General features: G+C 48.1%; 3 protein-coding genes across 3 annotated transcripts; 2 read left to right on the top strand and 1 right to left on the bottom strand.

The window, feature by feature from the left end:
- The first annotated feature begins 2,761 nt into the window (after nucleotides 1-2,761).
- Nucleotides 2,762-3,613, top strand: LOC109758902 (protein LURP-one-related 11-like). Its single transcript, XM_020317761.3, has one exon. The coding sequence runs from the start codon at nucleotides 2,805-2,807 to the stop codon at nucleotides 3,393-3,395; it is 591 nt and encodes a 196-aa protein (XP_020173350.1). The 5' UTR covers nucleotides 2,762-2,804; the 3' UTR covers nucleotides 3,396-3,613.
- A 6,429-nt stretch (nucleotides 3,614-10,042) lies between these two features.
- LOC109758903 (protein LURP-one-related 11-like) lies at nucleotides 10,043-11,079 on the bottom strand. The gene is made up of 2 exons (XM_020317762.3): nucleotides 10,818-11,079; nucleotides 10,043-10,693 (listed from the first exon to the last, which is right to left on the bottom strand). The coding sequence occupies exons 1-2, from the start codon at nucleotides 11,070-11,072 to the stop codon at nucleotides 10,307-10,309; spliced, it is 642 nt and encodes a 213-aa protein (XP_020173351.1). The 5' UTR covers nucleotides 11,073-11,079; the 3' UTR covers nucleotides 10,043-10,306.
- Nucleotides 11,080-20,355: 9,276 nt separating this feature from the next.
- LOC109758900 (protein LURP-one-related 11) lies at nucleotides 20,356-21,239 on the top strand. The gene has a single exon (XM_020317759.3). It carries the CDS (start codon nucleotides 20,400-20,402, stop codon nucleotides 20,988-20,990), a length of 591 nt encoding a protein of 196 aa, XP_020173348.1. The 5' UTR covers nucleotides 20,356-20,399; the 3' UTR covers nucleotides 20,991-21,239.
- The last annotated feature ends 668 nt before the right edge of the window (nucleotides 21,240-21,907 follow it).

The raw sequence follows: 21,907 nt of genomic DNA, 5'->3' as shown, positions 1-21,907 counted from the left end.
TAGCAGCTTAAGTAGATGCAATGCAACAAGGAGTACTCCCTCTGTAAACTTTTATAAAATCTTTTGGATCACTACCTATCATCGTTTCGTTGTGTGTACGTACGTGTCGGACCTGCTTTATAGATTAGATGCTCATCAAATAGAAGAATATGTAGGACACTTCCATCATTAATGTTGAGGTCCAAGTAATCGCGCATGCTACACATTGCGGCTTGGATATTGGATCCAAGTTCCAGCTTCATGTGTTGGAACAGTTGATGTATTTGTATGTTGCAGAGCCAGAGCGTTCAGTGCCATGTTGCATGTATCGATCACTCCAGTCCTCCCTTCTCACATGCATTTGCAAATTCAATGTGATGGTGCTTGGACTGAGTGGATATTTTTTGTGTGTTTGTTTCTTGGGCAGCACACAAAATTTACACCTGAGCCTGCTTGGATTGCTTGTTATTTAGACCTAGTCCAACCAGACCCTAATCCTACAGGTTTTTTTTCCTTTGAACATATGTATATGGTAAGTAGGACTGTAGGAGTAGTGAACATTTCTATTCTTACAAACTTTGGAAGCTATAACATGTGTGCAAATGAAGAAGCCACACTTTAAACTGTTCCGCCACATGTACATGCATTCTTATTTCACATGCACCTAGGAAAAAACATGTTTTATCAGTCACTTTCATTAATGGCCAATAGATTTCCATTCAATCGATGGAAATAGATCAAGCACTGTTCATCTTCAACATCCTCCTTCTTCCTCATGCAACTGTCGGCCAATCCAGGCCTAACCGCCTGCCACCGCCCTCCCCCACGGCTGGCGGCAATTGCCGCCTTGCTGCTCTGCCCTCTCCTTGACCTCTCCCCACCGCCATGTTGGCCGCCAGCCCGGCCACTCCTCTAAACCCCGCTGCACTAGTGAACAACTACATCGATCCCCTACACCCCCATCCCTAAGCTAGATAATGGGCATGTAGCTTCCCCCTAATTAAGATGGATGATGAGGCTATCGCTCTCCCTAAGATAGATAGTGGGGCTGGTTCTTGTACAGCGAGGTTATGTTCACATCTCTCTAGCCCGCACCCCCCGCGTCGCCCCCGCTCGGGCGACTCGGGCGGGATCCCAACCCTAGCCGCCGGGGGCTCCCCGTCCTTCTACCCCTCCCTCCGCCGCCGTCGAAGGACGCCGCCGGCCTATAGCCCGGGGACTGACGGCGGTGGCGGGGGCCTTCCCTCTCTCATGCGCCATGGGGGCGGTGCGGAGCCCCGCGACGTGTGGTGGCACGGCTGATCTGGCCTTGGTGGCGTGGCAGGCCTGCCTTGACCGGCGGCGGTGCGGCGGCCGCCTCGGCCTAGGGCGGATGGTGGCGGGTGCGGCGGCTGGCCCTGCTTCGGGCAGCGGCCTTGGCTGCGTTCAGCGGCGGCGGCCGGGTCAGCGGCGGCGGCCGGGTCAGCGGCGACGGACCATCTGACCTGGGATCGGCGGTGGCGGCATGGAGGGCCTGGTGGTTGGGTCGGCGCCATGTGTGGTTTGCCCTCAGGACAGATCTGATCTGGCCGGTGCGACCTGCTCGATGTGCGGAGGCTCAGATCGGTGGCGACCCGTGCACACGATGCTTGATGGAGGTTCCTCGAGCGGATCCAAGTGAAAACCTAGTTCTCTGCTTGATGCCAAGACCGGCGTTGGCGGCACTCTTTTGTGTCATTACCTTCTTGAAGGCATCGCCGTGGAGAAGCTCCAGACCTCTATCCGCTACCTCCGGGGGAAAGCCTAGATCAGTAGATCAGATGACAGCGGCGCGTTGGTGTCGTTTCCTCCTTGGGGGCGTCATTCTTGGAGGCGTACACGGGATCGAGGGACCAGTGGGCGCCTTTTTTGGTGGAGCGGTGCTTCATCCTACACAGTGATGACGGCGGATCTCGGCGGCGTGGCACGGTGGAGACTCGGCGCCCGATGCGCGGTGATGGACTCGCGCAGGAGGAGTTTGCTGTCTGGCGTCATGGTGGCGTTGATGGTAGAGTGGCCTGACAAGGTAGAAGCCTCAATATCTGCTCTGAAGACGGACCAGTGGAAGATGGCGGCGACGACACATGTAAGTGCGTCAGACTAGTTTATGCCCCAGACCCGGTATGTGGCTCGGCTGGGGCTTCTGGCTTTTGATGATAGGTTTAGGTGAGTGGACTGGGTATTTGGCCCAGCTAGCGCCCCTTCATCATATGGATAGGAGTAGTGGCATATGATGCCAAAATGGCGGATTCAGGCATATTATTGTAATACTTTGTAAGGTCCTCAAAAATAATCAATAAAGTGGCCGCATGCATCTCCCAGATGCAGAGGCCGGACTCATCCTCCTTTAAAAAAAACAGCGAGGTTGGACCTCCACATCTCGTGCGCTTGGGAAGAAGAAGAAAATCACTGACGCGACAAAAAAATTCAGGTACGTGAGAAATAGCAAAATCGTAAATAGAAATATAGGCAGTATTTCTGAAAATTTTGTTAACCTCTATCGCTATTCCGTATTGCTGTATCATGCTAAAAGGTTTTAGCCAAAACAAACAACACACTATAAACGTGGCGGCAACTGCATGCTGACAAGTGCAGTACTAGATGGAGCATAAACAATTTCGGTGTAGCACTATTCTATCCTAACCAGTGACGTGTACAGCGCCATAAGCTAATGATTCAGACACCCTCACATTTGTTAACAAAGCAGAAGCACCTATAAATAGGCCAAACCAGCCACTGACGCCAATCATCCCAATCATCTTAGCTCATCTCATCTCAATGTTAAAGTAGACCAATCTCTCTCGTCCATGGCCAAGATCCAGCCTCTCACTGCCGCGGCCTCACCGTCGTCCTCCGACGATCACCCGAGCCAGCAGGCGTACACGGTGTGGATGAAGTCGCTGGTCTTCAACGGCAACGGCTGCACGGTGTACGGCCCCGACGGCGCCGTCGCCTTCCGCGTCGACAACTACGGGTGCAGGGGCGGCCGCGAGGTCTTCTTCATGGACCGTCAGGGGAACGCCCTCATCAGGATCAGACGCAAGGGCTTCGGGATGGTCAGGAGGTGGGAAGTTTGTCGCTGCGCCCACAACGGCGGCCAGGAGGAGGAGGCGACGCCGTGGTTCAGCGTGCGGCGGGCCGAGAAGGGCGGAGCCGCCGTGGCGATGCACGGCGGCGCGGGGACGTGCTACACGATCGACGGGTGCTCTGCCCGCAAGTCGGAGTACAGAGTACGCGGCGTGGATGGCGCGGTGGTGGCGGAGGTCGCGCGGAAGCAGACGGCAGCGGGGGTGGTGCTCGGGGAGGACGTGCTGACGCTGAAGGTGGCCCCGGAAGCGGATCACCTGCTCTTCCTGGGTTTGGTCGTCGTGCGTGGCCTCATCAACCGCTCCTTGTGATGGATAGCTGAAATGGCAATCCTCTTCTTCTCTAACTAGGAACGTAGTACATGATGAGAGTACCTGTAGGCGGTCTGTGTGACTATTGTTTTTCAGACAAAAAATTTAGGAAGTTTTTGCCCAAACTGAAGACATTATGACTCTTTTTGGTGCATGTTTTTACCCTTTCTCAAAGGGGTTTCCATACCAAAATCTCAAATCAATGAATTTATACAAGGTTGTTCACTGATTGTATAAATATTTGTATGTGTTTCTTTGTAATTTATACTGCAGTGATATTTTTTTTTAAATGAGGTTGACCTGGCCTCTGCATCGTTGTGATGGTATCTTCGTATATACTCCTACTTCATAATTTATGTCAGAAAAAGATCCAAAAAGATTTTATAAAAAAGGTCAACATTTCAAGCAGTGACAAAAATAGCCAAACTGACAAAATTAGACAAAGCGGCCGTAGGAAGTTTAATTTAGGCGTAATGAAATTAATCATATAAAAAAGCATTGGACTTATTTAATACAGAAAAACTTCTCCTTTTGAAATTCTACTGGATAATATTTTCCTAGTGCCCCCTCACTGATCCAGAAGTTCATTGTTTTCCCTAGAGGGAATTGCACAAACCACCAGTTATTGGGGCTAGTGTTGCACAGGACACCTACTATACAGGTTTGTTGCAGAAAACACCACATATCGGTGTAATACTTGCAGTTAAGTCTAATCTAGTGTTTGGATACATTAACATAATTTAAGACAGATGGGTCCCGCTTGTAAGTGTACATGTGGCAAGAAAAACCGGTCACATCAGCCAACATATTAGACTGTATTATCTCCCAAACATGTGGTCCAATTGAGCCGAAACTTTTCCAAATTAATATTGAATACATGAGTATTTACTGGATTTGTTTCTCATTTTTCTGAAAATGTCAAAATTTGAACCAAAAAATAGTATGGGCAAACTAAAACTTCCACCATCTAGCAAACCATTGGTCCAAATGGGTAAAACTTTCCCAGAAGGGTACTGTAGACATGTGAAATTTACTGAATGTTCTTTTTTCAAATTTTCTAAAATTGTTAGATTTTGAACCGAAATTTGAATGAAACAAGTTCAGCATGTGAGCAACATCACCAAAAACATGATAGATATTGTTGCCATTAGATTTTAGCATCCAAGTAGTTGCTATGTGGACACTACAGCAAAGTAGTCGTCATATGGCCAATACAACCATCACAGAATAATATGACTAGTCTCACACGCCTGGTCTAGAGGAGGCACTCGAGCTCTCCACGACCGGCCGGCGGTTTTAATGTTTAATTATGTTTTATTAATTTGCATGATTTAAATTTAAATATTTTGTGTGTCAATTTAGTTTATTTAATACCACGCGGACAAATGCGTCGGCCACAGTGGGCACATCAAATGACCCAAATCAAAAACCGGACACGCGTGTCTGTTCGGCTGACCCAAACTCATAAAAGCGAATAAAAATCACGTCCGTTTGCATCGGTCGGTTGAAATTGCCCTTACAGGCGGGACCTATTTATCTGAAATTATGCAAATGTATCTAAGCACTATATTAGACCTATCTGCAATGTATTACACCAATATACAGTGTTTCTCGCAACAAACCTGTATAGTAGGTGTTTTGTGCACACTAGCCCCAATTGGTGGTGGTTTGTGCAATTCCCTCGTTTTTCCTAAGCCAAAAGTGCATGCTTGCATAAGCAAACAATACTATAAGAAAGTCCAATACTCCATGTGGAAAAAAAACTTGATGGTTCCGTACAAAATAATTTGAAAGACTCAAGGTGTTTTCTACAGTAGTACTAAAAATTAGTTCAACCTTTGGCGCAAACAGTCATTGGTAGGCACAAGCATCTGGCCCAATAAAATTGGCTTGCGGGGAGAAACATCACAACTTCAACGCCAAGAGGAAAATGAGCACATCCACATCAGCCAACTAAAACAACATTTGTATGATTGTATCAACCTATTAAAGTCGTATTCTAAAAAACAAACTATTAAACTTGTCAATTTGTAAAAGAAACCATGTGTATGTGATAACGTATTTTATGCTCTCTTCGTCCCAAAATGGTTATTGCAGAAATGAATAAAAATGGATGTATCTAAAATTAAAAATATGTCTAGATATATTCATTTCCGCAATAAGTAATTCTGGACGGAGAGAGAGTGAGAGAGAGAGAGCGCGCGCGCTTGCTGACCGAATCTTTGCTCTTTTTCTGCATAAGATGTGAAAATAATAAACAGATCAGAACAGTAATATAATATAATTATATTAAGTCTACAAAGGTAGTGACATTCACGGAGCGCACGTTTATCATCGACAGTACGAAAGTTGCTTTGCCCGAAAAGTACTATTTCCCATTCAAATTTAACGATAATAATTCAGAATGAACACGAGCAGTTTTTTAAAGTGAATTTCCAATCGAACAAACTAACAAGTTACTCGCAGACAGTCAGATCATAGGCAGGGAAATCGAAAATCCCAAGGAATGTATCTTCAGTCATGGATCGGTCAAATAGGAGTGCTATGGGAAATTGGTCGCACGTGCATACCTGTGGTCGGTGCCTTTTTTCAAAAGCCAAATATGCGAAATCTTCCATTCTTACGTGCTGCGGCTTCCAGCAATTCTGATGAGCTATGCAAATAGAAAAATGGCCCGATATCGGTGAGAAACGGCCCATATTCGGGGTGGTTTAGCGTTGAATTCTCAGTATAAATAATTTTTTTATCACATAGTTCATCATAGAAAATCAAATAATTCAATAAAATAGTGCAACAACAAATAGTTCAATACAAATTATATAGTTCAACAAATAAAAACTCATCACACATCGAGCTAGGCGTCGCCCTTGATCCTCCATAGGTGCTCCACCAGATCCTGCTGCAGTTGATGATGCACTTGTGGGTCTCGGATAAACCCGGGCATGGTAGCCCGGCCCGACGACCCGGCCCGAAAAACCCGGGCCGGGCATGACATTCGGGCCGGGCTCGGGCTTTGTTTTGCAGCCCGAAACATAGTTCGGGCCGGGCTCGGGCTTCAATTTTTCTGTATTTCGGGCCGGGTTTTCGGGCTTCGGGCCGGGCTTGCACGTGCGCGTACTAAAAAACAGCGTTTGGGCCGGACTTTCGGGCTTTGGGCTTGATTTCGGGCTGGGCTCGGACTTGAAAATAGGGAGTATTTCAGGCTTCGGGCCGGGCTCGGGCTTGAGAAATGAAGGTCGGGCTTTTACAAGCCCGGCCCGGCCCGACGTTGGCCCGGGTTTAGTCTCAGATCTCCTGACGCATACCGAGGTAGGCAGTCCAGATTGCCGGTAGCTGGTGATCAACTTCGGCTAGAGGACCTTGCCTGTAGTATGGTTCAGTGTCAAACACTGTCTCTTCCTGCTCGCTCTCGATGATCATGTTGTGCAAGATGACACAGCAAGTCATGATCTCCCACATTTGATTTTTCGACCAGGTCTGAGCAGGGTACCGGACAACAGCAAATCGAGATTAGAGCACACCAAATGCCCGCTCGACATCCTCCCTGCAAGCCTCCCGCACCTTGGCAAAGTGGGACTTCTTGCCTCCTAGCACAACGTTTGAGATAGTCTTCACAAATGTAGACCATCTCGGATAGATGCCATCAGCTAGGTCGTAGTACCCCTTGTTGTAGTGCCGCCCATTGACCTCGAAGTTCACCGGAGGAGAATGACCTTCAACAAGCTTGGCAAAGACAAGGGAGCACTACAGCACGTTGATGTCATTGTGAGTTCCTGGCATACCAAAGAAGGAGTGCCAAATCCAGAGGTCTTGTGTTGCCACCGCTTCAAGTACCACACTGCAACCGCCTTTGGCGCCTTTGTACATCCCCTGCCAAGCAAATGGGCAGTTCTTCCATTTCCAATGCATGCAGTGGATGCTTCCAAGCATCCCAGGAAATCCTCTTACTGCATTCTGTGCTAGGATCCGAGCAGTGTCTTCCGCATTGGGTGTTCGCAAGTATTGCGGTCCAAACACTGCCACCACTGCCCGACAGAACTTGTAGAAACACCCAATGTTGATGGACTCGGCCATGCGCCCATAGTCGTCGAGTGAATCACTGGTAGCTCCGTATGCAAGCATCCTCATCGCTGTCGTGCACTTCTGGATTGAGGTGAATCCAAGTTTGCCGGTGCAATCCTTCTTGCACGTGAAGTAGTTGTCGAACTCCCGGATGGAATTCACAATCCTGAGGAAAAGCTTTCGGCTCATCCGATAACGGCGCTAAAATGTTTTGTCGCCGTGCAGTGGAGCGTCGGCGAAGTAGTCGGAGTAGAGCATGCAGTAGCCCTCGAGACGATGTCGGCTCTTTGCTTTCATCTGCCTCGACGCCGAGCCACCTCGCCGCGGCTTTTCATTGCTCGCCAGCAGGTCGGCGAGGGCGGCAAGGACCATGAGATGTTCCTCTTCCTGGACGTCGGCCTCGGCTTCCTCCTCTAGCAGCGCGGCGAGCGCTTCCTCGTCGTCCGAGTCCATTGCCGAGGCAGGCAAATCGCCGAACACCTTGCGGGCGCGTACCCGCCGCTACGCCGCCCCTTCGCGGCCGGAAACGCCAAAAAAATCGCCCAGCCGGTGGTGGAGAGGCTGCCTCGGCGAAACCTCTAATCTTTTTCAGGCGGGGATAGGCTATCTAGCGGTGGCGGGCGGCGGGCGGCGCCGGGATCAGCCGGTTGGCGGCCGAGCGCGCGGGGGGTGGGTGGCGAATCTGGAAGAAACACTTGACTTTTCGCTTGACGGTGTGGGCCAGACATGCTTTTCCCTCGCGCCGGAGCCCCCGAGCGCCCCCAGTGCGCCGGGTTCGGCCTGCGATCGCCGGACCTAAAAACGGGCCGAGCCGGCGGATTTCGGCGTCCTGGGGGCCCGACTGGGGCGTTTTTTCGGCGCCGGCGCCGAAAAAGTTGCCTGGGGGGGCCTGTTGGGGGCCCGGCTGGAGATGCTCTTAGCGCGTCGAATGTAGCACTGCTTAAGTTTTAACAGTCTTGACCACACCAAGAACATCACATATACCAATATTTTTTGACAAATCTGGCCCTTTTGAACGACTTGATGCACATCTGGCCCTTGGGCAAAATTAATTTGGAATCTGGACCCCGGGGTCGGCGCCACATAGCATGGCGCCGAAGTTGTACATGTCGGCGCCACACTACATGGCGCCGAGATGTACAAGTTCGGCGCCATACTAGGTGGAGCCAAGCAAATCTGGCCCTTTGGGTTTCTGTGGGCCCATCTAAGATCGGCTCCATGTAGCACGGCGCCGAACTTGTATATGCCGGCTCCGTGTAGTGTGGCGCCGACATGTACAACTTCGGCTCCATGCTATATGGCACCGACCCCAGGGGCCAGATTTCGAATTAGTTTTACCCAAGGGCCAGACATGCCTCAAGTCGTGCAAAGGGGCCAGATTTGTCAAAAAATACTATACCACACGTACCATTTTTTCCCGATAAGGGACGACTTTATTAGTTAAAAGGTTTAAATGCTACACCTGATTTCTGTATAACTAAGATGCACACAATCAAACCAAGTCCAAACTAAAAAAGAGAAAGGCGAAATACAAGTAAATATAAGACTGTATGACACATAATCCACGGGCCAATCCTAAGATCATGTTGCCATTCATGTCGGGTAAAAGTATCATTCGCCGTGTTTTCGAATCATGTACACACCTCCGTAAGTAGGTCTCGATTCACCACATGTTGTAGAGATGACCATAAACAGAGCGTACCGATACATCTGTAGATAACCTGCATAAGAGAAATGCTTTTATCGTTGAAAACCTTATCATTCCTACATAGCCAAAGCGGCCAAACAACAGCAAGCACTCTCACCTTGAGAAGAATTTTCTAAATCTGTGATTAATCGCGTGTAACAAGTTGCCAAATATATTAGCATCATCCATGTGGAAATTTAGAATACACTGAACAAGTTATGATATAGCTAAGCAAACGCTCACCCCTTTTGTTCACAGTTGGAAAATAAAATATAATGTACTCTGACATTTAGAAAATATTTTTTTCATTTTTTTCTGCTATTACTTTTTTTGTGATGGACGTGTTAATATACGTGGATGGTAATTAATACTAGTTATAGAAAATATTTTCGTCTCAAAACAAGTTAGAGAAAATATTGAAGGGACCATCAACATCAAGATTATGAAGCATTGCACTTTCGTGTAACATTATTTGCGAGGAACACCAATAATACAAAATCTATTTGTTGTGCTATTACTCGGTAAAATAATAGATAACTATATTGTTGATGTTGCCACTAATAATGATTCGACCGGGACATCTGGATTCATGCAAGTGCAGAAAATTTTTTGTTAATGAGACGGCTATCTAATATTAACTAAGAAAATATTTATTTCTTAGTCAAGTGACTCAAGTCTCTAGTGGACCACATGCAAGCGTTTCATCCATATGGAAATTTAGAATACACTGAACAAGTTATGATATAGCTAAGCAAACACTCTCCCCTTTTGTTCATAGTTGGAAAATAAGATATAATGTACTATAATATTTACAAAAAAAATTCATTTTTCTGCTATGAACAGTTAAGATTATGTACACCTCTTGCATGCATCACTCTGATGCAGAGGCCGGGGTTAATCCTCCTTTTCTAAGAAATAAAACTCAAAAGGTACGCACGAAGGTCCAAGTGAATAGAGCGAGAAAGTGTCATCACTTTTCCCTCAACACCCAAGGGCTGGGAAACAATAATTCCATCTACTTTTTGTCCAGATTTTTTTTACTTTCTCCAGACACGAAATAACCATAATGTGTTTTTTCTTCCTGTCCAGTGAACAAACAATCGAAAAACCCCAGTGTAAAATCACTTGAAACTGAAGCCTCTAGGTCCCCTTCATCAACCAATCAGATGCAGCGGCTGAGCAGGCCACACACGACCACGAGCCCAACGACGAGCAGGCGATCCGCGGCGGGGCCCATCATCAGCGTCAGGACGTCCTCTCCCAGCGCCACCCCGGACGCCGTCCGCTTCCTCCTGACCGCCCTTGCGTCGCTGTCGCTGACCCTGTAGTACTCGGACCCGCGCGAAGCACCATCGATAGTGTACGCCTTGCCATCGGCGGCGACCCTGACGATGGCTCTACTGCCGTGCCGCCGGCCGTCCTTGTTCAGAATCCTGTGCTCCTTCCGAACACTGAACCATGGCTCCTGTTGAAAGCTTGAGGTGTCGTCGTCGTCGTCGTCATCGTTGCAGCATAAGTAGCCTTGCCATGTCTCGAAGAAGCCAAAATTCTGCAATAAAATCGACCACAGATCAACCCCGTGTTTTGGTGAAGTTATTTGTAAGGTGGACTATACATCTTCATGCTTGATGTACGTGCCTAAAACGTATTATATTCATTGACAGAGGAAATACCTTCTTGAGGTGTAGCTTGATGAGTGCTTTGCCGGCGGTGTCCATGACGAACACCTCACGGCTGCGGGTGCAGGCATAGTTGTCGACGCGGTAGGCCACGCGACCGTTCTGGCCGTAGATGGTGCAGCCATGGCCATTGAACACCAGCGATTTCATCCACACCGTGTAGACCACCATCTTCTTCTGATCCTGATCGCCGCCGGCAGATTCATGCTGCTGGCCAGCGGACAGCGGCTGGATCCTGGCAGTGGCCATGTTTCCTGATGAGCTAGTGTATATGCTGATCGATATGAGATAATGAGCACTGCACACAGTATGTTTCTCATTTATAGTTTCGTACATGCATGGAGAATTATGCAAACACGTCTAGCCAGCTGCTAGCAACGTGCTTGTGAATTATAATACGTGTTAGATATGTGTGTCAACGTTGAGTTCTTTAGGGATGCATTAGGCGTACGTGCATGCAATGTTCACAAGTGGTGATTCGACTAAAATATGTTTAAGTACATGGCTAACCTGCACGGATGAGAATCAGATACTCTACGAGCTCCGTTCGTTCCTTTGTTTGTCTTTTGCAAAGTGATGATGCTACACAAGCACATTGATTGTACACTCTGTACACGTGTATCTTGCCGATCAAGCATATATAATAAGTATATACATGGTGCTCTTTCATTTGCACGTTCTTTTTGAGGTGAGAATCTGTTGAAACATGAGCAGTGCTGCATTCGATGCGCTACAGTTGAGACTTCTCAAAGATAGGAAAGTGCGTCGAATAAACGGTGTGTGTGACTCCGCGTTTTTTTCCAGAGATCAGCTGTTCGACACTTCACTATATTGTTTTTCCAACCCAAGTCCAAAAGAATAATAGTACTAGTAGATTAAACAATTCTTCATTTTTACATGTGAGGTATATATAGAAGGTCGACGCCTTTTTTTTCTCCAGAGAACACAAACAGCTTTACACGGTACGTAGTACTATATCACCATTGAAGTTTTAGTTTTTTTTTTCATGATTGAATGACAGGTTCCCTGAAACCGGGACAAATAACATTCTTATAGACAAAATTGACACACAAGACCCAATATGTCCCCCTTATGGTTACGCATAATTTCCTTGGGAATTTCTCTACTGAGTGCTAACTGAAGGACCACAGTATATAAATCTGCTAGCCTGTTTCAACCGAATTTCATGTTTTAATTCAGCATGTTTCATCCTAAACTTTTAACAAAAAAATATTTGCACAAAATTCGTACTCTGCAGGCAAGCAATAGAAGGGTCTGAAGCACAAAGTTTTTTGATAATAAATGTGCGTTTCTCGGTGGATGTCACTACTGTCGTAGACTTGTGCACTATTCTCACCCAATCGCTGAGGTGTCATTGTTTGTTTATTATTTCCATATCTTGGAGAGAAAGGGCATCGATTCGGTCAGCAAGCTCACCTTCTCAAGATTCCATCTCTCTCTGTCTCGTGTAAAATAGTGTATCACATACGTATGCACGGTTCTTGTATGCTATCTCCAAATGATTAACAAATGATCTTCAGAAGCCTCCAGTCCGAATGATATAGTTTATGCTCCATTATTAGCAGAGTTGCTAATCTGCACAAGGCTCCCGATTTCGTGGCATGCCCTTGCTTTGTTTTAACACTGCATCTCCGCCCATCTTTTTTCGTTGTTCTTCTGAGTTGGGCTAATCAAGCAATAAATATATTCAGCACCATGCATGCGTGGCATCCATATCCATTTTAATTAGGTCATCATCACAAACTGCCGTTAGCATGTAGGAAACTAACTCATGTGCACTAATCTAGTTAGATCATGTAATACAATGAATGGAGCTTATTTTTCTGTTACTCTGTCAATTGCCATGTGTGGATAACTGTTGTTGTAAAACAATTAGTTCATGATGTGGGTCGCGGCCCTAGCTGCATGGAGTGACATCAGAGAAAACGAAAGGGAACAAACACAAGAACGGGGATTTGATCGGTCTTTAGCTAAACCTAGCTAGCTTTTTTTAGCTAGCTAGCAGCTTAATTAGGTGCAATGCAACAAGGAGTACCTATCATATCGTTGTCCATACGTACGATTGCCGGACCCGCTTTATAGATTAGATGCTCATCAAATAGAAGAATCCATAGGACACTTCCATCATCGACGTTGAGGTCCAAGTAATCGCACATGCTACACATTGCGGCTTGGATATTGGATCCAAGTTTCAGCTTCATGCGTTACAACAGTCCATGTAGGAGCGTTGGCCATGCCCTCAAGCAGCCGGGCCAGTTTTTGTTCTAGTTTTCTCCGGTTTTCCATGGACTGTTCTGGACCGTGGGGCGATAAAGCTTCACTCGTCCTCCCCCCTTCTCTGATGTCAGGCTGCCGGCGACCCTCAACTTTGTTTACAACATCACTTATCCACACATGGGATAACTGCATAAAAAGAAGGCACTATTCTTCTTGTCACAATACTGTATTCTTGGATTAGTGTAATCAGGTTCCAGCTCTTTGGACAATTGGTTGTTTAGTAGCGATCGATGACAGAAAATGGATATGCATGCCTCTGAGTATAACTTAATCAGCCACCACTCATTATTTAGCTTCCAACTAACAAGGACACGGACGATGCAAAGCAGATCCCTACCGCAAATTGGGAACCTTGTGCAGATCAGTAACTGTCAATAATAAAGCTTAAACTATGTAGTCCAAGGGCAGGGTTCTCAAGATCACTAATTATTCATGTCAATTATTCTGCCGAGTGCGCATAAACCATGCATACCTGTTACCATATTTTGTATTCCCTCCGTTTCTAAATACAAGCCCTTTCAGATATTTCAATACCCTTGATATATATAGATATATTTTAGAGTGTAGATTTACTTATTTTGCTCTATAGATAGTTTATATTGGAATCTTTAAAAGGTCTTATATTTAGAAACCAAGGGAGTACTGGAATTTTTTTTAGACAAGGAGGAAGACCCCCGGCCTCTGCATCTGGACGATGCATGCAGCTACTTTATTAATAGTTCACACAAGACCTTATAAAGTCATACAACAGTAAGACTAAAGCCACATCTGTCGCTACTCCTAATCAGTTGATGAATGGGCGTTGATAATCTGGGCTTAATACCAAACAGACCTCACGTCCAAACCTAACATCTAAGACCTGAGGTCCCAACCAGGACGCCTGCCGGGTATGGGCACCCACCAGTCCGGCACACTCCTCAACCGGGACGCCTGCCAGGTATGAGGCCACCGCAACCACCTGCCACCAATCCATCTTCAGTGTTGTACTGCTGCATATACCTTGCCCGGTCTCGCTGCCGTCTACGCCACCATGGCGCCAGACAGCTCCACCGCCCTGCGCTCGTCCATCCAGCCGCATCCGTCGTCGATATGCAGCTGCACCATGCCGCCAAAACTCGTTGTCATCTATGCGGTAGATACAACGCCGCACCACCTGGCAACCTCCACACCGTCGCCACTGCTGGAGGTACTCGGAGCCGACCATCCACAGCATCTCTCCCCCGAACAGCAGATCCTCCCAAGACGGCGCCTCCATGGAGGATACGACGCGCAGGACGCGGCCGCCGCCCAATCCAGACTGGATTTTGGACTTTCGTCCGAGAGGGGTTCGGAGGTGGATAGGAGAGACCTCGACTTCGCCTCCACGGAGGGTAACGGCGACGAGTGACGTCGCCGATGCCAGGCCGGCCTAGCCTACCAATGTTTCCTCCGGTCCCCATCCTATGCCACCAAACCTCCGTCTGCTCCGGATCATGCAACGAGCCACGATCCAAAACCTGCGATGATGCAAGAGCCATGGGGTTCAACCCGCCAGAAAGGCGGATCGAGAAGAACCCGTTGTAGATCTCCAGACGCCGAAACGAGCGGTCCGACGTGGCCAGTGACGACCATCACCACCCTGCGGCGGGCGACGGAGTCCGAAGACAGGATCCAGATGGTTCCGATCTTGATCCGGCGGCACCCGCAAACACCGGGCAGGCCCAACGCAGCCACCACCTCGCGACACGCAGGCCGCCACCGTCGTGCCGCACACGATGCCGCCGGGAGACCCGCCCGCCGCGCCGCCGAACCCCACGTTCGCCCGGCGCTCCTGTCGACCCCGCTGTCCCGCGCCAGCCAAGACGAAAAGGATGGGAAGAAGCCCCGCCGCCGCCCAGCCGGCCAGGCTTCGCCCGGCGGCGCTGCGGACGGCGACGGGAAGGGAGAGGGGCGGAGAAGATGCGAGAAGTGGCGGCTAGGGTTTCCCCCTAGGTCGCCCACGGGGGCGACACGAGGGGGCGAGGAGGGAGAGGGGCCAGTGAAAATGTCCTACAACGCTCTTTTGAGGAGGGAGTACTGGAATAGGAACGGAATCAACCAACAGAGACAATGAAACTCGTTGACCAGATCATTCGCCTTTTTTATGAACACGAGATGACCGACACCTCGAAGCGTGGACGTGAACAGTGGTGCCCCAAGTTTCTTTTGGCATTAAAAAAAGTTTCTTTGGGCATTTACCTCACAAAGAGAAAGAAATTTAGAAAAAAAATTGCGCATTTATGCTACGAGTCGTATGTACGTGTGGAGCAGGCCGAACTTTATATATATTTTGATTTAGAATACATACACACCACGTGCGAGCGTACATATGGTATACTGTGTGACGTACACATCACGTCGTGGATCGGCTTGCTAGAAAGTTAGAGGAAAAGGATCGAGCAAGCATAGTTCGGACCTGATCCCCGATTAGCCCCACTTAAACAATTTAGGCTTCAAACATCAACGAATCCCTTTTTTGCGGGGACTCCACCTAATCGTTGGTTAAAGAGAAACACCCTCAGAGAATTAGTACCACTTGATGTACGGACCCTTTTACCATGCTCTAGTTTATTCCTATGTCTTTATTTGACTAAAATGTTTTGGTAGAGTTTTGTTAATATTTAAGGGGTCATCAACATAAAGATGGTTAAGCATTGGACTTTTGTGTAATATTATTTGCTTACGCAAGTATACACTTCTTTTAATGTGCGAGGAACATCGATAATATGCAAGTATACACTTCTTGAGAAATGAGTCACTTGACTACTAAATAACTATACTGTTGAAAGCGCCACTAATAACGATTCGATCGGGACATCTGGATTCTTGCTGCGAAAAAATAATTCTTAATCAGACGGCTATCTAAAATTAACTAAGAAAATAGTTATTTCTTAGTCAAGTGACTCATTTCTCAAGTGAACCTAGGCAAGCGCATCATCCATGTGGTAATTTAGAATACACCGAACAAGTTATGATACAGCTAAACAAACACTCACCCCTTTTGTTCTTAGTTGGCAAATAAAATATACTCTACTCTCATGTTTAGAAAATAAAATAACGAGCACTTCACGCAGTATGTTTCTCATTTATAGTTTTATACATGCGTGGAGAATTATGGAAACACGTCTAGCCAGCTGCTAGCAACGTGCTTGTGAACTATAATACGTGTTAGATATGTCTGTCAACGATGAGTTCTTATTAGGGATGCATTAGGCTTGTATGCAATGTTCAAAGTGGTGATTCGACTAAACTTCAACTGTGATCAGAATCAGATACTCTGCATGCTCCGTCCCTTCCTTTGTTTGTCTTTTGTAAAGTGATGATGCTACACAAGTAAATACATTGATTGTACACTCTGTACACGTGTATCTTGCCGATCGAGCATCTATAAGCATATGGTGCTCTTTCATCTGCACGTTCTTGTTGAGGTGAGAATCTGTTCAAACGTGAGCGGTGCTGCCCCACGATCGAGTAGCCCGTTCCCCGCGTCCCTCTCTGAGGCGACTCGGGGGAACCCTAGCCCCCTCCGCCGCCGGCCCTCCTCCACCCTCCCTTCCCCCTCGCCGCCGCCGAGGGACACAGCCGGGCAAAGCCTAGGAAGTGCCGGCGGCGGCGGGGCCTCTCCCTGGCGCGTCTCTCTCTTCCCTGGCGGCGGCGCGAGTTCTTCCGGTGGCGGCTTGGCGGCGTGGCGCGGCGGAGCTCCGGCAATGACTCGGTCCTACGGCGGGGTGGTGGGCAGGGCACCGTCCAGTGGTGCTGCCTCCACGGCGGCTGCGGCTTGGGGCCCTTGACCCCGATCCGGTCTGGATCTGGTGGTGCTTGGGCCTGGGCCATGGCGGCTGGCGAGGCGTGGTGTTCGTCGGGGCTTGTCGGCCTTTCACCATCGGGGTGCCGCCGGCGACGCGTGCCCGGCGTGGTGACGATGGTGGACGTGGTGGTCATCTTCTTTCAGAGATGGCCGGCCAGAGGCTTGGTGATCGGATCTCGAGATCCATCATCTAGTCCCGCCTGAGAGTAGGGGAGACATGGTTGCCGGTGAAAACCGAGCCGATGGCAGGCGATGGCGGTGTTCTCGCCGTTACCTTGATGGAGGCATCATCGTGTAACTACTGTTGACCCACTTGTGCTGCTCCGGGGGAAACCCTAGGATCTGGTGTTTCAGATCGGACGATGGCGGCACTACGGTGTCGTTTCTCTTTTGGGAGCATCGTTTGTGGAGTAGCGCTGGAAGTCAGAGGCAGGAGGTGGAGCGGCTTCGTCTTGCACGGAGCTTCAGTGGAAATGTCAAGTCATGCCTGACCGACAGGTGCTACTCTTTGCCATGCCTGCTCGGCAGGTGCTACGCACGACAGATCTTCCAAAGACTCCAAGCTGTGTCGGCTGGTGGTACTTGGCAGCATGGCGCTGAGGTGTATCAGTGGCGACCGCGACGTGCTCAGATGTTTGAGCGCAGGGAGGAGGTGCCGTTGGGCACCATGGTGGCGTCGACGATAGCTAGACCGAGCAAGGTTGATGCATCAGCATAGTTCTGAAGATGGAGCGGTGGCAGTTGGTGGCGGCGGCCTCTGGGAGCACGCCGAACCAGTGTGTGCCCCAGACCCGGCAAGTGGCTAGGTTGGGGTCTCAGGTCTTCGATGTTAGGCTTGGTTGCGATGTCTGTTTGGTATTAGGCCCAGGCTATCTGCGCCCCCTACATCAACTGGATAGGTGTAACGACAGTTTGTTGCTTAGACGGCGGCTTTAGTCTTACTGTTGTATGACTTTGTAAGGTCTTATGAGAATAATTAATAAAGTGGCCGTATGCATCGCCCAGGGCCGGGGGTCATCCTCCTTTTCTAAAAAAAATCGATACGCTACAGTTGAGACTTCTCCGCGTCTTGTTCCAGAGATCAGCTGCTCGACACTTCACTATATTCTTTTTCCAACCTAAGTCCAAAAGAAGAATACATTAAACAATTCTTCCTTCTTACATGTGAGGTATATATAGAAGCTTGACGTCTTTTCTTCCAGAGAATATGAACACCTTCACACGGTACGTAGTAGTATATTACAACTGAAGTTTTAATTAGTCTTCATGCTTGCATTGCATGACAGTTTCCGGGAAACCGGGACAAATAACATTCTTATAGACAAAATTGACTCAAGAGCCAACACACCCCCCTGATGGTTAAGCATAATTTCTTTGGAATTTTCTCTACTGAGTGCTAGCTGAACGACCAAAGTATTTAAATCTGCTAGTTTGTTTCAAACCAAATTCGTGTTTTAGTTGGGCATCTTTCGTACTCTGCGGCAAGCAACTGAAGGGTCCGAAGCACAACACTTTTGATGATAAACGTGCGCTCTCCGTGGTCGTCACTACAATCATAGACTTGTGCCAGAACTATTCTGACCCAATCGATGAGGTGTCATTTTCTGTTTTTTATTTCCATATCTTGCAGAGAAAGCGCATCAATTCGGTCAGCAAGCTCACCTTCTCTCTCTCTCTCTCTCTCTCTCTCTCTTAAAATAGTGTATCACATACGTACGCACGGTGTGCTATCTCCAACTAATTTGCTCTGTGATTAACAAATGAAAATGATCTTCAGAAGCCTCCCGTCGAAATGATATAGTTTACGCTCCATTATTAGCAGAGTTGCTTATCTGCACAACGCTCCCGATTCCGTGGCATGCCCTTGCTTTGTTTAACACTGCATCTCGTTGCTCTTCTGAGTTGGGCTAATGAACCATATGAATATATTCAGCACCATGCATGCAAAGGCATCCAGAACAATTTTAATTAGGTCATCAGCACAAACCGCCATTAGCATGCAGGAAACAAACTCATGCGCACTAATCTAGTTAGATCATGGACAATTATGAATGGAGCTTATTTTTCTGGTACTTTGTCAATTGCCATGTGTTGATAACTGATGTAAAACAATTAGTTCATGATGTGTGTTGCGGCTCTAGCTGCGTGGTGTGACATCAGGGAAAACGAAAGGGAACAAACACAAGAATGGGGATTAGATCGATCTTTTAGCTAAACCTAGCTAGCTTTTCTTACCTAGCAGCTTATGTAGGTGCCATGCAACAAGGAGTACTAGGGGCGGATCCAGACTTAAAATTACCCGGTGTCCACATAGAAGAACACATGCCTATATATCAAACAATTGAATGGCCTACACACTAAACCAATAAGTAAGTGCAAATTGCACCCGGTGCCAGTGACACTGGCTAGCTACGTAGCTCCGTCCGTGAGTACTCCCTCTGTAAACTTTTATAAGATCTTTTGGATCACTACCTATCATCGTTCCATTGTGTGTACGTACGTGTCGGATCCGCTTTATAGATTAGATGCTCATCAAATAGAAGAATATGTAGGACACTTCCATCATCGCGTTGAGGTCCAAGTAATCGCACATGCTACACATTGCGGCTTGGATATTGGATCCAAGTTCCAGCTTCATGCGTTGGAACGGTTGATGTATTTGTATGTTGCAGAGCCAGAGCGTTCACTGCCATGTTGCATGTATCAATCTCACCAGTCCTCCTTCTTCTTCCTCACACAACCGTCGGCCAACTCAGGCCTAACCGCCTGCCACCGCCCTCCCCGCAGCCGGCGGCAATTGCCGCCTCGCTGCTCTGCCCTTTCCTTGACCTCTCCCTACCGCCATGTTGGCCGCCGCCCCGGCCACTCCTCTAAGCGCCGCCGCACTAGTGAACAGCTACATCGATCCCCTACACCCACATCCATAAGTTAGATAATGGGCATGTGGCTTCCTCCTAATTAAGATAGATGATGAGGCTATATATGGCTCCCCTTAAGATAGATAGTGGGGCTGGTTCTTCTCATGCAAGGTCGGCACTCCATAGATTGACACAACAAAAAATTTCAGGTGCCTGAGAAATAGCAAAATCGTACATAGAAATATTAGGCAGTATTTCTGAAAGTTTCGTTAACCTCTATCGCTATGCCGTACTGCCATGTCATGCTAAAAAGTATTAGCCCAAACAAACAACACACTATTTAAACGTGGCGGCAACTGCATGCTGACTAGTGCAGTACTAGATGGACCATAAACAATTTCGCTGTAGCACTATTCAGATACCAAACAAGCCACTGACGCCCACCATCGCCATAAACTAATGACTCAGATACCCTCCAATAGTTAACAGAGTAGAAGCACCTATAAATATGCCAAACCAGCCACTGACGCCCACCATCCCAATCATCTCATCTCGTCTCATCTCAACGTTAAAGCAGAGCAATCTCTCTTGTCCATGGCCAAGATCCAGCCCCTCGCTGCCGCAGCCTCACCGTCCTCCGATGATCAACGGAGCCAGCAGGCGTACACGGTGTGGATGAAGTCGCTGGTCTTCAACGGCAACGGCTGCACGGTGTACGGCCTCGACGGCGCCGTCGCCTTTCGCGTCGACAACTACGGTTGCAGGGGCGGCCGCGAGGTCTTCTTCATGGACCGGGCCGGCAACGCCCTCGTCAGGATCAGGCGCAAGGGCTTCGGGATGTTCAGGAGGTGGGAGGTCTGTCGCTGCGCCCAGAACGGCGGCAAGGAGGAGGAGGAGGCCACACCGTGGTTCAGCGTGCGGTGGGCCGAGAAGGGCGGGGCCACCGTGGCGATGCACGGCGGCGCGGGGATGTGCTACACGATCGACGGGTGTTCTGCCCGCAAGTCGGAGTACAGAGTACACGGCGTGGATGGCGCGGTGGTGGCGGAGGTCGCACGGAAGCAGACGCCGGCGGGCGTGGTGCTGGGCGAGGACGTGCTGACGCTGACGGTGGCCTCGGAAGCGGATCAGCTGCTCTTCCTGGGTTTGGTCGTCGTGCGTGGCCTCATCAACCGCTCCTTGTGATGGATGCCTGAAATGGCAATCCTCTTCTTCTCTAGCTAGGAACGTACATGATGTGAGTAGCTGTAGGCGGTCCATCTGACTATTGTTTTTCAGACGAAAAAATTAGGAAGTTTTTGCCCAAACTGAGGACATGGTGACTCTTTTTGGTGTAGGTTTTTACCCTTTCTCAAAGGGTTTTCAATACCATAATCTCACCAAAATGAAGTTGGACAAGGTTGTTCACTGATTGTAATACTCCTATATTAGAACTATGTAATACAAAAAATCTTCACCTTTTGAAACCCTACATGGATAATACTTTCCCAACGCCCCCAAAAGGGCATGCTTGCATAAGCAAACAATATTATAAGGAAGTCCAATACTCCTATGTTCAAAAAGTTCTTGAAGGCCCCATACAAGATAATTTGAGAGACACAAGAAGTGTTTTTAGAGTAGTACAAATTAGTCTAATCTTTGGCGCACACACACATAGAACGTTACTCAGTCATTGGTAGGCACGACAAGCATCTCTCCAAATATATTTGGCTTGCCTGGAGAAAGTTCAGTATGGCACATCGCAACTTCAACGCCAAGAAGAAAAGGAGCGCATCGACATCAGCCAACTAAAACGATGTTTGTATCAACCTATTAAACTTGTCATATATAAGAAACCAGTGTACAATAGGCCAGCACCCCTCTTTGTACAATGAGCCACTACGAGAATCATTTCATATGCCAACGGCCAAAAGCCGTCGGCAAAGGACAGAAAACCATGGGCATAGGCTATGCTGACGGCCCCGATAAAAAGCCGCAGGCATATATTTTGCCATTGGCAAATATGTTGTTTCCGTAGTGAGCAGCACACCGGTACATATATATATGGTGGCCGAGATAGATGAAAATGTTGAAATATCCTCCTCATGCGGGCTATGAAAAGA

This window comes from Aegilops tauschii, chromosome 3, assembly GCF_002575655.3.
Source record: "Aegilops tauschii subsp. strangulata cultivar AL8/78 chromosome 3, Aet v6.0, whole genome shotgun sequence".
Taxonomy (NCBI): domain Eukaryota; kingdom Viridiplantae; phylum Streptophyta; class Magnoliopsida; order Poales; family Poaceae; genus Aegilops; species Aegilops tauschii.
Note: the sequence above shows the minus strand (reverse complement) of the source record. Positions and strands in the feature narration are given on the sequence as shown.

What these genes read in the sequence shown, in the direction of transcription:
- LOC109758902 (XM_020317761.3), top strand. Translation starts at nt 2,805, where the DNA reads ATGGCCAAGATCCAGCCTCTCACTGCCGCGGCCTCACCGTCGTCCTCC.
- LOC109758903 (XM_020317762.3), bottom strand. Translation starts at nt 11,072, where the DNA reads ATGGCCACTGCCAGGATCCAGCCGCTGTCCGCTGGCCAGCAGCATGAA. An exon ending in TCAAGCTACACCTCAAGAAG is followed by an intron (nt 10,694 to 10,817) that starts GTATTTCCTCTG and finishes ATTTTATTGCAG; the next exon opens with AATTTTGGCTTCTTCGAGAC.
- LOC109758900 (XM_020317759.3), top strand. Translation starts at nt 20,400, where the DNA reads ATGGCCAAGATCCAGCCCCTCGCTGCCGCAGCCTCACCGTCCTCCGAT.